A 12,648-nucleotide genomic window follows, 5' to 3' on the forward strand; every position below is an offset into this window, starting at 1 on the left:
TTTATTCGAAATTCTGAGTAAAAGTCGAGCCATCTTAAAATAAATTATCCCTGATCTCTTACATTAAATTGCCCCCGTACACGTTGGCGTTATATGGTAAAATACCAGATAAATAATTCTCACGCTTACGTCAGCAGTGGACGGGATGGCTGCTTCTTCTGCGTGCATATATATATATATATATATATATATATATATATAACCGCCACCTCCACGTCCCCAACAGTTTCCAGGCTCGCTGCGTCCCGAGTTGGCTTCTCGAGATTTTCCCCCGCCTCGTTTTCCCTCTCATTTCCCGAGAAAGCTCCTCCTCCTCCACTAAATCCCAAAGCCTTTGCATGGGACGGAGAACGACCGAGCAGAGAGATTGCATGATAAGGGGCTGCTGCCCACGCATGGCCATCGTCTCGGTCTCGTGAAGATTTGACGTCACTTGCCTCCCCGCTTTTCCCCGTGATTCTCGCTCTCTCTCTCTCCCTATCTCTTTCCAGAAAATTACGTATGCAGACGTGTCGGCAAAGGTGAAGATAGCATTCGGCAACTTTCTCTGTGCGCCACGTTCGATCTTTTTTTTTCTCAATCTCATCGAAATCTTTGAAGAGGAAACGTCACGTCACGTCACGTCTCGTCTCGTCTGGCCCTTTGCCAACTGGCGCGCGATGTCCCTTATCTATCCACAACATCGAGTCTCCATTTCCGCCATGGAATCCTCCTCATGTCCTCAATGCTCTTTCTGTGTTCTCGCCTCCTTTGTTGCAGATAGGAGCGGCGATCGGGGTGCAGGATCGGAATCGTCGCGGCGGATGCGATTCGTTCCTCCTCTCGATCCGAAGGGACCGAGCCGGCGTCCGGATTCCGCGCGGTTGAGATCGGAGAGGAAATACGCGGGGCGAGAGAGGAGATGGCGCGCGGCAGAGTGGAGCACAGCGAGAGAGGAAGAGGATCGGAGGAGGAGGAGGAAGAGGAGTTGGACGAGCGGGAGTACGAGGTCGGGGAGGTGAGGGATCGGATTAAGTCGTCGAGAGGTAGCCAGTTCGACCTCCTGACCCACGAGCTAGGGCTCGGCGCCGCCGCTCGCCGGAAGTTCAGCGGCGAGACCGTCCTCAGCGGCATCAGGGACCTCTCCAGAGGCCTCGTCATCCACCCCGACAACAGGTCACGATCTCTCTCTCTCTCTCTCTCTTCTCTGCGTTCTTCATCATGGAGGTCCGCGCATGGCGACGCTTTGCTTGATATTTTTTGAGATCGGAGGGGTGATGAAACGGATGGTCGATGATTTGTCTCGCGTTATCTCTCTCCTGTTCAAAATTCAGGAAGCGCCGATTCGATCTTTGATTTTGACGTGGCATGGATAGAGGCGGGATTGATTTTGATTGATTGGAAATTAAGAATTGATTTCGTCCTTCTGGTTAAACAACTGGACGCGAGCCCGTCGTCCGCCGTACACGTGGCGGGTGCTTACTGGAGCTGTCTATGGACAGTTACTGTAGGCCTCGAGTGCGTCATGCCATGCTCACCTCACACTTGGCTCCGGCTCCAATCCAATCGGACGGCCAACAGTTGGCCAATCCCCAACTCTGTTCCGCTCCCCTCAAAAAATTTGAGTGGGGATGCCAAGCTTCCTCGCCGACGTCGTTGGTTAATTGCAAACCCGCTATGATAGTCAACTTCATAAACAAAAGAAACTACTCCTCCTCTGTCCCACTCTAGCCCTTAATTCAATCTCAGATTTTTATTTCGCCTCTTTACCAAACGTGGACGAACTCCATGACTGAAAACGTCTCCATCTAGTCCTTCACCTCCCCCTTCTCTGAAGCTAGTGACGAAAGAACATTTATAAGTCATATTTTCGAAAAGTATAAATAAAAAGGACTCGAAACTGCTCCAACATAAGTAGGTGATTGAAACTAGTAAGTGTAACAATTTCAAATCCACTGTGGTAGTCAACTTCCCAAACAGAAACAAAAAAAATACTTTTTTATCTGTCTTAATCTAGTCCTTAATTCAGTTTCAAATTTTTATTTTGCCTCTTTATTAATTGTGAACGGATTTCATAAATGAAATTAAATGTCTCCATCCAGTCCTCTACCTCCCCTTCGTCAGTGACTAATGAATATTTATAAGTTGTATTCATTACGTTTTGAAAAATATAAATTTGCTCGAAACTGCTCCAATATAAATATGTGATCCAGTCCTCGTTGGTAAAACTAGTATCAGTGTAACCGACGTTTATTGCTGATCTGATAACTTTGGATATATTTCTGACGTTGGTGTCTGTGAATATCCCATTTTCGAAGCAGATGATTAGGCAGACGCGGGATTTTCTTTTTTTAAATGATAAGTTGTCAGGGCAGGGGATGATCACATCACATAGTCTTGCTGATTGGTGACCTGCCCACTTGGTACGGCGATTCTTTGCTTGGCTGTCCTTGTTTCCGTGAAGTCACCATGTTCTTGCTTGACGACAACTGCATCCTCGACCGTTCGATTTCGCAGTTCTCCTTTGTATCTTTCTCTCCCTCTCCTGATCAAGAAAGGGACGGTTTTTCCGGAAGTGTTTCGAAACTTCTCGTCCCCATTACACGATTCACCCGCCGCCCGTGAAAGGTAGGTCTCTGCGAGTTGCCATTTACGTCGCCGACTACTGACTGTAGAGCGGTTCTCAATCACCCCCCAAAAAAAAAAGGGACGGTTTTTCATAATTTCACATTGGTCTGCCCATGCTTTCACATGTGATTTTCTATCAGAACATCAAGGGCCCGGGGCCCTGAAATGATGTCCTAAGAGATTCCAAATCTATTTTGCATTGACTTTCTATATTTTATTTAGTTTAAATTTTGCAGCTCACGCATTTATACTTTGATAAATTTACACTTTGATAACATGTAGATTCATAAACAATTTTTTCATTATTTTCTGAAAATTGAATGATATATTAAATTCTGACAAAAGGCCAAAAAGCCAAAGAGTACTTTTTATCCTTGTTTAAGTCCAAATTAACTGGCCTAAGAAGCCAAAGACAAGGGAATCACTCATGAGCTACAAAATATTTATTTACAAGATGTGATGACATCACTGCATTGTTAGCGGCGATATTCTCTATATAGAGTTGTTCCTACAACATTGGTTGTATGCCAAAGGGGTTGCCTAGCTATTCTAAATAATTAATGGAACTCTTTGCCACTAAATTTTGATAATTTTTTATATGTTTTCGATCAACTTCTTCAGTTAAAGTGGGTTAAAGTGGGTATGTTACTGGTGGACCGAAAGTTGATATTAGGAGAAGCAGGTTTTAGAGAAATTGACTCAAAATCTGCTTTGTAAGATCGATTCTATTTACCTGTATTCATAGATTGTAATTACAAAATAGGACATGAATTTTAAGGTTTATCTTATTCTTAAAGGAGCCATTAATTTTTAAGTTACTTCTAAATGTAAAACCATTGTGAACAACAAGACTTGATTAAACATTTTAACATCTACTGTGAAATGTTAAATAGTTAGACATTTATCACTTATTTAAAGATTTAATAGGCTTTGATTTAATAATACAATTCAGATATAAGACTTTCAAAGCATAAAATCAATATGATTTTGTTCAATTTCTATACTCGCCAAGAAAACATTCACGCAAGATTTATCAACACATGATTCTTAAACTTTTGGTGAAAACAGAAAACTATTTTGGCAAGGGTAAAGTCCATGATGGAGTAAATGGAGCACTGCTGATATGGCAATAAGCATGACATGCGGTTATGTTACAGTTTAACTGTCATAAAAATGTTACTCTGCTTTTGCCCTTTCGTATCCTCTAAAACTGTATAATAAGAGGCGCTTTATCACTTCTATAGACACTTCCTCCTCCATTTGTATTCTCTTCTTTCTTTAAAATCGGTTTCTCCTCCTTGTCATTTATTAGTATACTGTGAAAGATTTTGTGGCTTCAAGTTTTTTTTCCTCTAGATTATCCAGAAAGAATGTAACATTTTGGAATTGCAAAAATATTTCGCATCATCGCGAGTGGGTATTAATGGGCCGTGCTTTGGTCGGATTAGAGAGCTGAAATAAAATGTATGAGATTATCAATACAACGCTTGCAATTTGGACACTTTGGTTGTCTACCATCGAGTTTTCAAGTCAATGACAAATAGAAGCTCAAACGATTACAAGCTTGTAGGTTCTAAATAGAGCAACACTTGTACCTTAATGCCCTTTTTGCATTTTATTGATCTCATCAATAGTCCCCAAGTTTACCGGATGGTCAGCGCTTTGTTGGGTTTAGTAGCAATGCTAGAGAAAAAAGAATAATCATATCCTTACGGCAATTAGTAGAAATAAGCTATATCAGCTCCTCTGGTTGGGTTATCTACGTGTATTTGCCTTAAATCATGTTGGTATATTAACAGGAACGTAGCTTGTTCTTTTGGCAACAGAGAGACGGTTTTTTTTTTTTGGGTGCATTTTTATCCTTTTCTGATAATCGTTTTCCAGACAATGAGAATTTCTTAAGCTTTTGAACTTTTACTTTTATTAGTCACCGCATCGAGTCTTTCATAAAAAAAAAATCTTTCCTATTTTGAAATGACTCTAAAAGGGTTTTTCAATAAATGAAAAAGAATCCGAATGAAACAACCTGTTCTTCTTGAATACGCTGATTCAGCGCTAAAGAATTTCCCGCCGCTATCATATAGTATTCATCTCTACTTGGTGATAAATAAAGCATCCGTACATGTGGACACAAGTGATCAATCAGCTTTCTTCTGTGCATGAATGAGGCCTTCCAATTTCCTAGCTATGTATTTATGCATTGAAGTTAAATTGCGAGACACAATGCAGGTATTATCGGGCTTGGAAAAAATTCATACTTCTGTGGGCTCTCTACTCATCCTTCTTCACGCCATTGGAGTTTGGCTTCTTCAGGGGATTGCCAGAGAATCTCTTTATATTGGACATTATTGGACAGGTTGCTTTTCTATTTGACATTGTTTTGCAGTTCTTGCTTGCTTACAGAGACGCACAGACCTATCGAATGGTCTACAAGCGCACTCCTATTGCTCTACGGTCAGTTCTCTATCTGTTGTCTACTTTTTTACACGCACTAGGATGATTGCCTTGTGATAATTAGGTACAATTTGCGAGTAGACTTCCTTACAACTTATAGAGCTACGTAATTTATCTACACACAACATTACTGGTTAAGTTCAATCTTAAGATATAAGCAATCAAAAGGAGATGACTTAAGACCATAAGAATTCCAATACCTGCAAGCACTTGCAGAACTGAAAATAAAATGAATAGAGCTTAATTTAATCACAAGGGAAAATTTTCAGCTTTATTGTAATTAAAAAATTATTATTACTAGTTCAAAGCTTATTGAAGGTTGGGCAATTTTTGTTGGGTAAGCATAAGATTTCGTCATCTAATAGGTGTAAATAAATCACGCTTCTTTCCTTTGGCTTTCTTGTAGGTACTTGAAATCTAGTTTCATTGTGGACTTTCTAGGTTGCTTGCCTTGGGATATCATATATAAGGTAATCCCTCGCTTTGAAGTTATCTTCAGCCATTCAGGGCGATACTATACCCAAAGTATTTTCTTCTATGGGTGGCATCTTCTATGCATGAATAATATGGTTGGGAGTGGGATTTTCAGCTTGACTTCATAAGCTGCAGCATATTGTCACGGGGCACCAAACAGTTGAATTTCTCCTTTGACCATTAGAATGCACTTTACCACTTTTCAACTTTGAAGAAAACTGTAACTGTCTTGTTATTAGATGATCTCCTTTTATGGTACTGCGAGTGCTCTAGCTAAAGATACTACTAAGAGATGCAGTGTCATACATCCATAAGGGGATTCACGTCTGACCATGCAAAATTGCTGTTGAGTGACTCGGATTGCTAGTTCCATATTCTCAGGTTATAGTTAGTTATGAATTCGTACTGGTGAAATTAGTTTGGAGAATTTCTCAGTATAAAATAAGAAATTATCAGACTTTTCATTTTCTTTTCACCTGGAGAAAGATAAGCGGCAACAATGATTTATCACCAGAAAAAATGATTCATTCATTCTCTATGCGAAGCTTTATGTGATCAAGTTGCAAGATTTGTTTCTGACAGGTTTGTGGAAGCAAAGAAGAAATCAGATACCTTTTATGGATCAGGTTGAGCCGAGTGCGCAAAGTCACAGAATTTTTCCAACATATGGAGAAGGACATAAGGATTAACTACATGTTTACAAGGATCGTGAAACTTATTGTTGTGGAACTTTACTGCACACACACGGCTGCCTGCATTTTTTACTATCTAGCAACTACACTGCCTTCTTCTGAAGAGGGTTACACTTGGATTGGAAGCTTGAAGTTGGGTGATTACAGTTATTCAAACTTCAGAGAGATTGATTTATGGAAGCGGTACTTAACATCCTTATATTTTGCCATTGTTACCATGGCCACAGTTGGTAAGTCGTGCTTCTAACTTCAGTTCTTTGTGCAAGGTCTAAGTCAAGACTCTTGATGCGCTTGTTATTTTTGAATGTCTTCCTTTTACGCTTAGTGGCTTATGCAGCTCTAAGAGAATGATGAAATGGCCAGAGTCGCCTGAAATAAGTAAAATGGGCTGCTACCAGTAAATTTATCGTGGGGAATTTATTCCCTACGACAGTTTTTTTAGGTTTAATCGATACTATAGTTAACAGCTCTGACTTATTTAGTCTGGTCACACATGTGAAGAATGAGTCTGCATGATAAAAACGATAGCATTTGTGTATTCCATGCGGGTAAGGGAATGCAGAATAATATGATGCTTCGTCCTTTTTTTACAAGAATATTGACTCAAAGGGCAATATTATTAGGTTCTTTCCTTGAGATAAAAATATGCTAGATATGGAAGCACAATGTTAATAACTATAGCTTAATGGGTAATGATAGCGAAAGCTAATTCGCTAAGTGGTCAATCTTTTTGTCAACAATAGAAAATCAAGTAGTAGTTTGTTGAGGAGTTTTGCTCCGGAGGTACCTTTGCTTGCGGAAGGATTAGCGTCACACAATTGTAACACTGTAAGTGAGATGAAGTGAAGAGGGCACTAGAGGAGGAGCGAACAATTCTAGTAGACTCGAATGCAGGAAGCAGGTGAGGAATGCCAAGTTAGTTAGAATCAATGGAAGTCAAGAGAAGTCGACAGAAATTTGTTGTGGGAACTTCTTAACAGTTCGACACCGAAGTCCCTAAGTTCGGAAATACCGAAATGGAGGAGTCCAACAGTCTAGAAGAAATAAAGAGCCAGCGGCCAAAACTCCAATAGTCAGTTTCATTCTATATCTACATGTGTCAAAACTCTACCAATTGACAGCGGCCGAAGATGGTTAGCGGACAGGATCGTGCCATGTGGTAATTTGGGTGTAGGGAATCGGCAGTAAACATGTTGCTGCGTGTCAGGGAGAAATGGTTAAATTCAGTTTCATTGTATATCTACATGGATCAAAACCCTACCGATTTGACAGCGGCCGACACCCAGTCAATTAGATTAGGGTTAGGGAATAGGTCAAGTCATCTTTAATGAGCATCACTCCTTACTCACCAAGTCAAAACTTTATAAAACTTCTCAACTGGACGGGAATGATCCAGGATTCCGCCACCAATATTAAGTCATTCCTGCAACGAGCCATGCTAACGCGAAGTAAACCTGTAAAAAATGCCTGAAAATGGCATTTGTTAGTAAATTCAGGAAATTATATTAAATGAATAATAATTTATTTTACAATAAAAACAAAGGACCTATTTACGCATCTATACAGCTGAGCTTTAAAACAGTGTAAAAGTTATGAAAAGCTCTAGGAATCATTAGCCCATTATTTCTTCAAAATTATATCTTCTCCGAAATGCTGCTTTTGGGGAAAAATCCATCATCATTGGGCAATCCATTGTAGAAGGAAATTGATCAATTATACACATTGTTTCATCCCATTGGCTTGGTGTCCATCTTTTCTTTATTTTTTTCTGGCAAGCCTTTGCTTGAATAGCTATTTGATCGTTCTTTTATTTGCATTATCATTAAAATTCTTTAATTAGCCTAAAATTATTGATATTCGGATATCAGCTGTGGATGTGATCCTCAACAGGGGATCTGAATTTGGCATGGCATTACTGTTTTTGCATTCATCCACTAAGATCCTTGATTTCTTACATGTTTCACAAGGTAGCTGATGAGTGTACTTTTCCTGCAACAGGCTATGGAGACATACATGCTGTCAATTTGAGGGAAATGATATTTGTAATGGCTTATGTGTCATTTGATATGATTATTGGTGCCTACCTGATTGGTAACATGACAGCTTTGATTGTGAAAGGATCAAAAACTGAGAAATTCAGGGATAAAATGACAGATCTCATAAAGTACATGAACCGGAACAAACTTGGAAGGGATATTCGTAATCAGATCAAAGGCCATGTACGTTTGCAGTATGAGAGTAGCTACACTGAAGCTGCTGTTATTCAGGATATCCCAATCTCCATCCGTGCAAAGGTAATATGCAGCTAGTGATTATTACCTGTCAGAGCATCCTTAATTTCTCTGTATCTAAAATCTTTGCAGTTTCAGTTGCAACATGCTGACATGCTTTTTTATTTAGTTCCTACGAGTACTTGGGAGCTGTCATTTACTTTAATGGCCTTTTATCAGGGAAATATGGAGTATTGTATGCTTCACTAATCAAAAGCATTTCTGACTCCATCATGGTGATATTAGCATGCTGATTATCTTCTCCTATGTACAATATACAGTATGCCGAATTGTTTAAAAAATTTAGGATTAGCTCACGATTTGATATTTACACAACAATAGGGAGTTCAGCATTACCGAAGAAAGATGTTTTTCTCATGCTATGGTTACCAGGTATCTTGAAGAGCTATTTTCTCATTCCCTGCAGATCTCTCAGACATTGTATATGCCATGCATAGAGAAGGTCGCTCTTTTCAATGGATGCTCATCTGACTTCATTAACCAAGTTGTGAGTTCCATTTTGATTATATGCTGCACATGTTTGATTGACAGAAGGTGGATAAAACAGAATCGCTCCAAATCATTATAGTGGGTATAATTTTGTCTACAGCCTTTGATATGATAAACAACAAGAAATTTAATTCACAATTCTTTGCCTTCCCTTTAGACCTAATTATATTAATAGATAGTTAAGCAGCATAAACAGATGAGTAACATAATATCTAGTTGCACGGACATATAGTGTTCAAAGAGATGCTAATGACTAGAGGATTTTGAATCCTCTTGGCGTTCAGCATTTCCATGACTATTGGAGTTTGGGCACCGAAAGGACTTGGTATTGTTGTGGGAGGATTCAATATCAATTGCAAGCTAGAAGGGTGGCAGAATAAAAAGATCATGGCACTGAATATCGCTGTTGGGAAATGGTCAAAGTGAGAACTCATAGTATTTTAAAGACGACTTTCAGCTGAGTAAATGTGAAGTCATTATTATGTCTCTTTCGTAGGTAACTAAGCTCCATGAAGAATTTTTTCTCCCAGGAGAAGTGATAATGGAGCAAGGAAACGTGGTGGATCAGCTTTACTTTGTTTGTCATGGTCACTTGGTATGGTTTTGTAACCTCTGGCTTCTTTAACATTTATCATATCTCTCTTTCTGAGCAATAATTCTCTTTCTTCCACTATTAAAGGTCTTTGTTACATCTCTTCATCTAGTAACTTTTACTTTGATTGTCCAAACTTTTTCATTCCCTTGCGCTCTTGGGTTGCTGTATTGTTGGTCCTGACAAAATCAAATATCTGGGCCTTTAAGTTTTGCATTTTTCACATTCAATGCACTAATGATTTTTCTTTGTTTGCATCCAACGAGAAGACATCTCCAGATTACAGTAATAATTAACAATAGCTTACATGGTTCACTATGACCTTGCCATTACTTAAATTGTTTTTAGTCCCCGTGATGATATCTCATTTACCATAAACATCCACGTTCTTGTTCAGTTGGCTGGATGGGAACATTATGATAATAGCTACAGCTTATGGTTTGGTAAGAACTTCTACAGGAGGAGGTTGGCATAGGAGAGGATGGGTCTGAAGAAACCATTTCACTTTTACAGCCTAACAGCTCATTTGGACAAGTCTCCATTCTTTGCAACATTCCTCAGCCTTATACAGTCCGAGTCTGTGAACTGTGTCGGCTTCTGCGGATTGATAAACAGTCTCTGTCAAATATCCTCGAGATTTATTTCCATGACGGGAGAAAGATTTTAAACAACCTTTTAGAGGTAATGTAATTGTGTTTGAAAGAACAAAATGTATTTGCTCCTGTTGCTCTTCGTGTGTAATCCATTTTTGAAATATCACATTAGTAGAAGATTCTCAGAGTCTTCAGATGCTCTGTGATTCGCATTACAACAGTCATATAGGAATTTTTCGCTGCATATGCTTGCAGTTAAGGGAATCTAATCTCCGACTCAAGCAATTGGAGTCGGACATCTCATTTCATATTGGAAAGCAAGAAGCAGAACTTGCTTTGAGGGTAAATAGTGCAGCCTTTCATGGGGACCTCCATCAGCTAAAAAGTTTAGTCAGAGCGGGGGCGGATCTCAACAAGACAGATTATGATGGAAGGTCACCCCTGGTATGAATTGAGCTTTTGAATTACTTCTTTTTTATTTTTATTTTTTTAGGTACATCTCCTTATCAAGTGATGGGAACCAAATCACAAAGAGGATATTCTTTTAATCCGCTTGCATTATCAGTGTGGTCTTGTGAAGGTGCTCCTGATGTTTCGATGCAAGTGTCTTTAGGGTTAAGGAAAGGAGGATTGTGGTGAAATTAGTAGGAATAAGTCATTATCAACTATTATGTCAAATTGTGTGCAGAAATTGACATTTGAACATCCACTGCATTTTTTCCCACTTGTCAATTTGTTAGATTTGGCAATCTTCACCTTCACACTTACCACAATACCTTAGTAACAAGGTTCAAGGTTTTTATATAGATATCTAATGCCATCTTCAAGGTAGCCAGGAAACCTCTTATATAACAATTTTAAGTTGTGAAGGCCACCTTTCAATGTGGAGGCATTGTGTTTCCTAATTCACAGTTATTTGGAACTTTGAAATGCATCTTTCTGTTTTCAGCATCTTGCAGCAGCAAGAGGCTACGAGGATATTGTGTTTTTTCTTGTTCAAGAGGGAGTAGATGTCAACACGAAAGGTTTGTTTCCTCATTAATGTGAACTGGCTCTTCTCTCCTCCTTCAACTGTATTTTGTACCTTTTTCACACCAACATTGCAAAGCTGATTTCATTGTAGATAATTTTGGGAACACGGCCCTTCTAGAAGCTATCAAGAATGGAAATGATCGAATTGCCTCATTACTTGTTAAAGAAAGCGCATCTCTAAGGATAGACGATGCTGGTAGTTTTCTTTGTACAGCCGTGGCAAGGGGCGATTCCGATTTTCTTAAAAGAATTTTGGCTAATGGCATAGATCCTAACTCTAAAGATTATGACCACCGAACCCCACTTCATGTAGCTGCCTCAGAAGGGCTATATCTGATGGCAAAGCTGCTTCTAGAAGCAGGGGCTAGTGTTTTCTTGAAGGACAGGTATATTCAGACTTTCAGTGTCCATGTTCCTTGCGCTGAATGATCGGATGCTTCAAACATCTTATAGAACTAATCTAGCATTTTTCGGGGATCTCGCAAGTGCAATTATCAACTCTTTTGTTCATGCAGATGGGGAAACACACCGCTTGACGAATGTCGAAAATGTGGAAACAAAAATTTGATTAAGCTGCTGGAAGCTGCAAAATCCTCTGAAATGTTAGAGTTTCAGGACAGCTTTCGGGAAACCACAGGTACCTGCAAAACTTATCAGGAGTTGCTAGGATGTGTGTAAGATCCTAGGAAAGAAATGAAGAAATTTCATATAGACATGATTAGTGGGAAGCAATCAATTAGATTTAGAAATGTCCGCAATCGTTACCTTCATTGTGCTTATAATGCGCAGTCTGAGTTCATTACCTTGCCCGGTTCTTACTGTTACCTGGTTGAGCTTTAGACTGACGTGAACTCTTCAACTGTCCATCCTTTACAGATAAGCTGCATTCAAGAAAATGTACAGTTTATCCTTTTCATCCGTGGGATCCTCAGGAGCATAGAAGACATGGGATTGTGTTGTGGGTCCCTGACAATATCGAGGAGCTCATACGAAATGCATCGGAGCAGTTAAATGTTTCGTCCGCCAATTGTGTATTATCTGAAGAGGCAGGTAAAGTTCTTGATACGGACATGATAAGTGAGGGCCAGAAGCTGTATTTGATTACCGAAACGCAGGAATAATTTTCACCAGCTATTATGTTGAGAAACTATACACGTTGTTGTAAATATTATTTTGCATCATTCGCATGTGTTTGGGCGCACTCTTCATGAGTTTCTTGATGTTTGGTCGAGGGATTGAGTGATCAGGTGATCCACATTCCAGTTCTGGTCACAACAACTCATGCGGTTCTCTCCTCTCTGGGTTTGATTCGGAACACGTACTTCTACAAGCGTTAGCATGTTCTTTAAGGTCTCTGAAATCAGACCAAAACTGTAGCATGCTGTACGTTGATGCACATTCATCCCAACGTATAATGGTTTCGG

The 12,648-nt window shown here is 39.5% G+C and overlaps 1 protein-coding gene across 2 annotated transcripts; it reads left to right on the forward strand.

Moving 5' to 3' along the window:
- The first annotated feature begins 245 nt into the window (after positions 1-245).
- Positions 246-12,425, forward strand: LOC104449743 (potassium channel SKOR). 2 transcript variants are annotated; one of them, XM_039315744.1, is made up of 14 exons: positions 246-521; positions 760-1,155; positions 4,837-5,061; positions 5,468-5,531; positions 6,118-6,457; positions 8,226-8,521; positions 8,925-9,005; positions 9,504-9,602; positions 10,059-10,280; positions 10,448-10,636; positions 11,142-11,217; positions 11,316-11,610; positions 11,740-11,861; positions 12,101-12,425. In XM_039315744.1, the coding sequence occupies exons 2-14, from the start codon at positions 902-904 to the stop codon at positions 12,343-12,345; spliced, it is 2,508 nt and encodes an 835-aa protein (XP_039171678.1). In that variant the 5' UTR covers positions 246-521; positions 760-901; the 3' UTR covers positions 12,346-12,425. The 2 variants fall into 2 exon arrangements, with proteins under 2 accessions (XP_039171678.1, XP_039171680.1); XM_039315746.1 differs by lacking the exons at positions 246-521; positions 8,925-9,005 and having other exon boundaries at positions 659-1,155.
- Positions 12,426-12,648: the final 223 nt, after the last annotated feature.

Source organism: Eucalyptus grandis, chromosome 6 (assembly GCF_016545825.1).
Source record: "Eucalyptus grandis isolate ANBG69807.140 chromosome 6, ASM1654582v1, whole genome shotgun sequence".
Classification (NCBI taxonomy): Eukaryota; Viridiplantae; Streptophyta; class Magnoliopsida; order Myrtales; family Myrtaceae; genus Eucalyptus; species Eucalyptus grandis.

Excerpts from the sequence above, each read along its gene's own strand:
- LOC104449743 (XM_039315744.1), top strand. The coding sequence starts at position 902 with ATGGCGCGCGGCAGAGTGGAGCACAGCGAGAGAGGAAGAGGATCGGAG. Across the intron at positions 11,218-11,315 it reads AGTAGATGTCAACACGAAAG|ATAATTTTGGGAACACGGCC; the intron begins GTTTGTTTCCTC and ends ATTTCATTGTAG. Across the intron at positions 11,611-11,739 it reads AGTGTTTTCTTGAAGGACAG|ATGGGGAAACACACCGCTTG; the intron begins GTATATTCAGAC and ends TTGTTCATGCAG.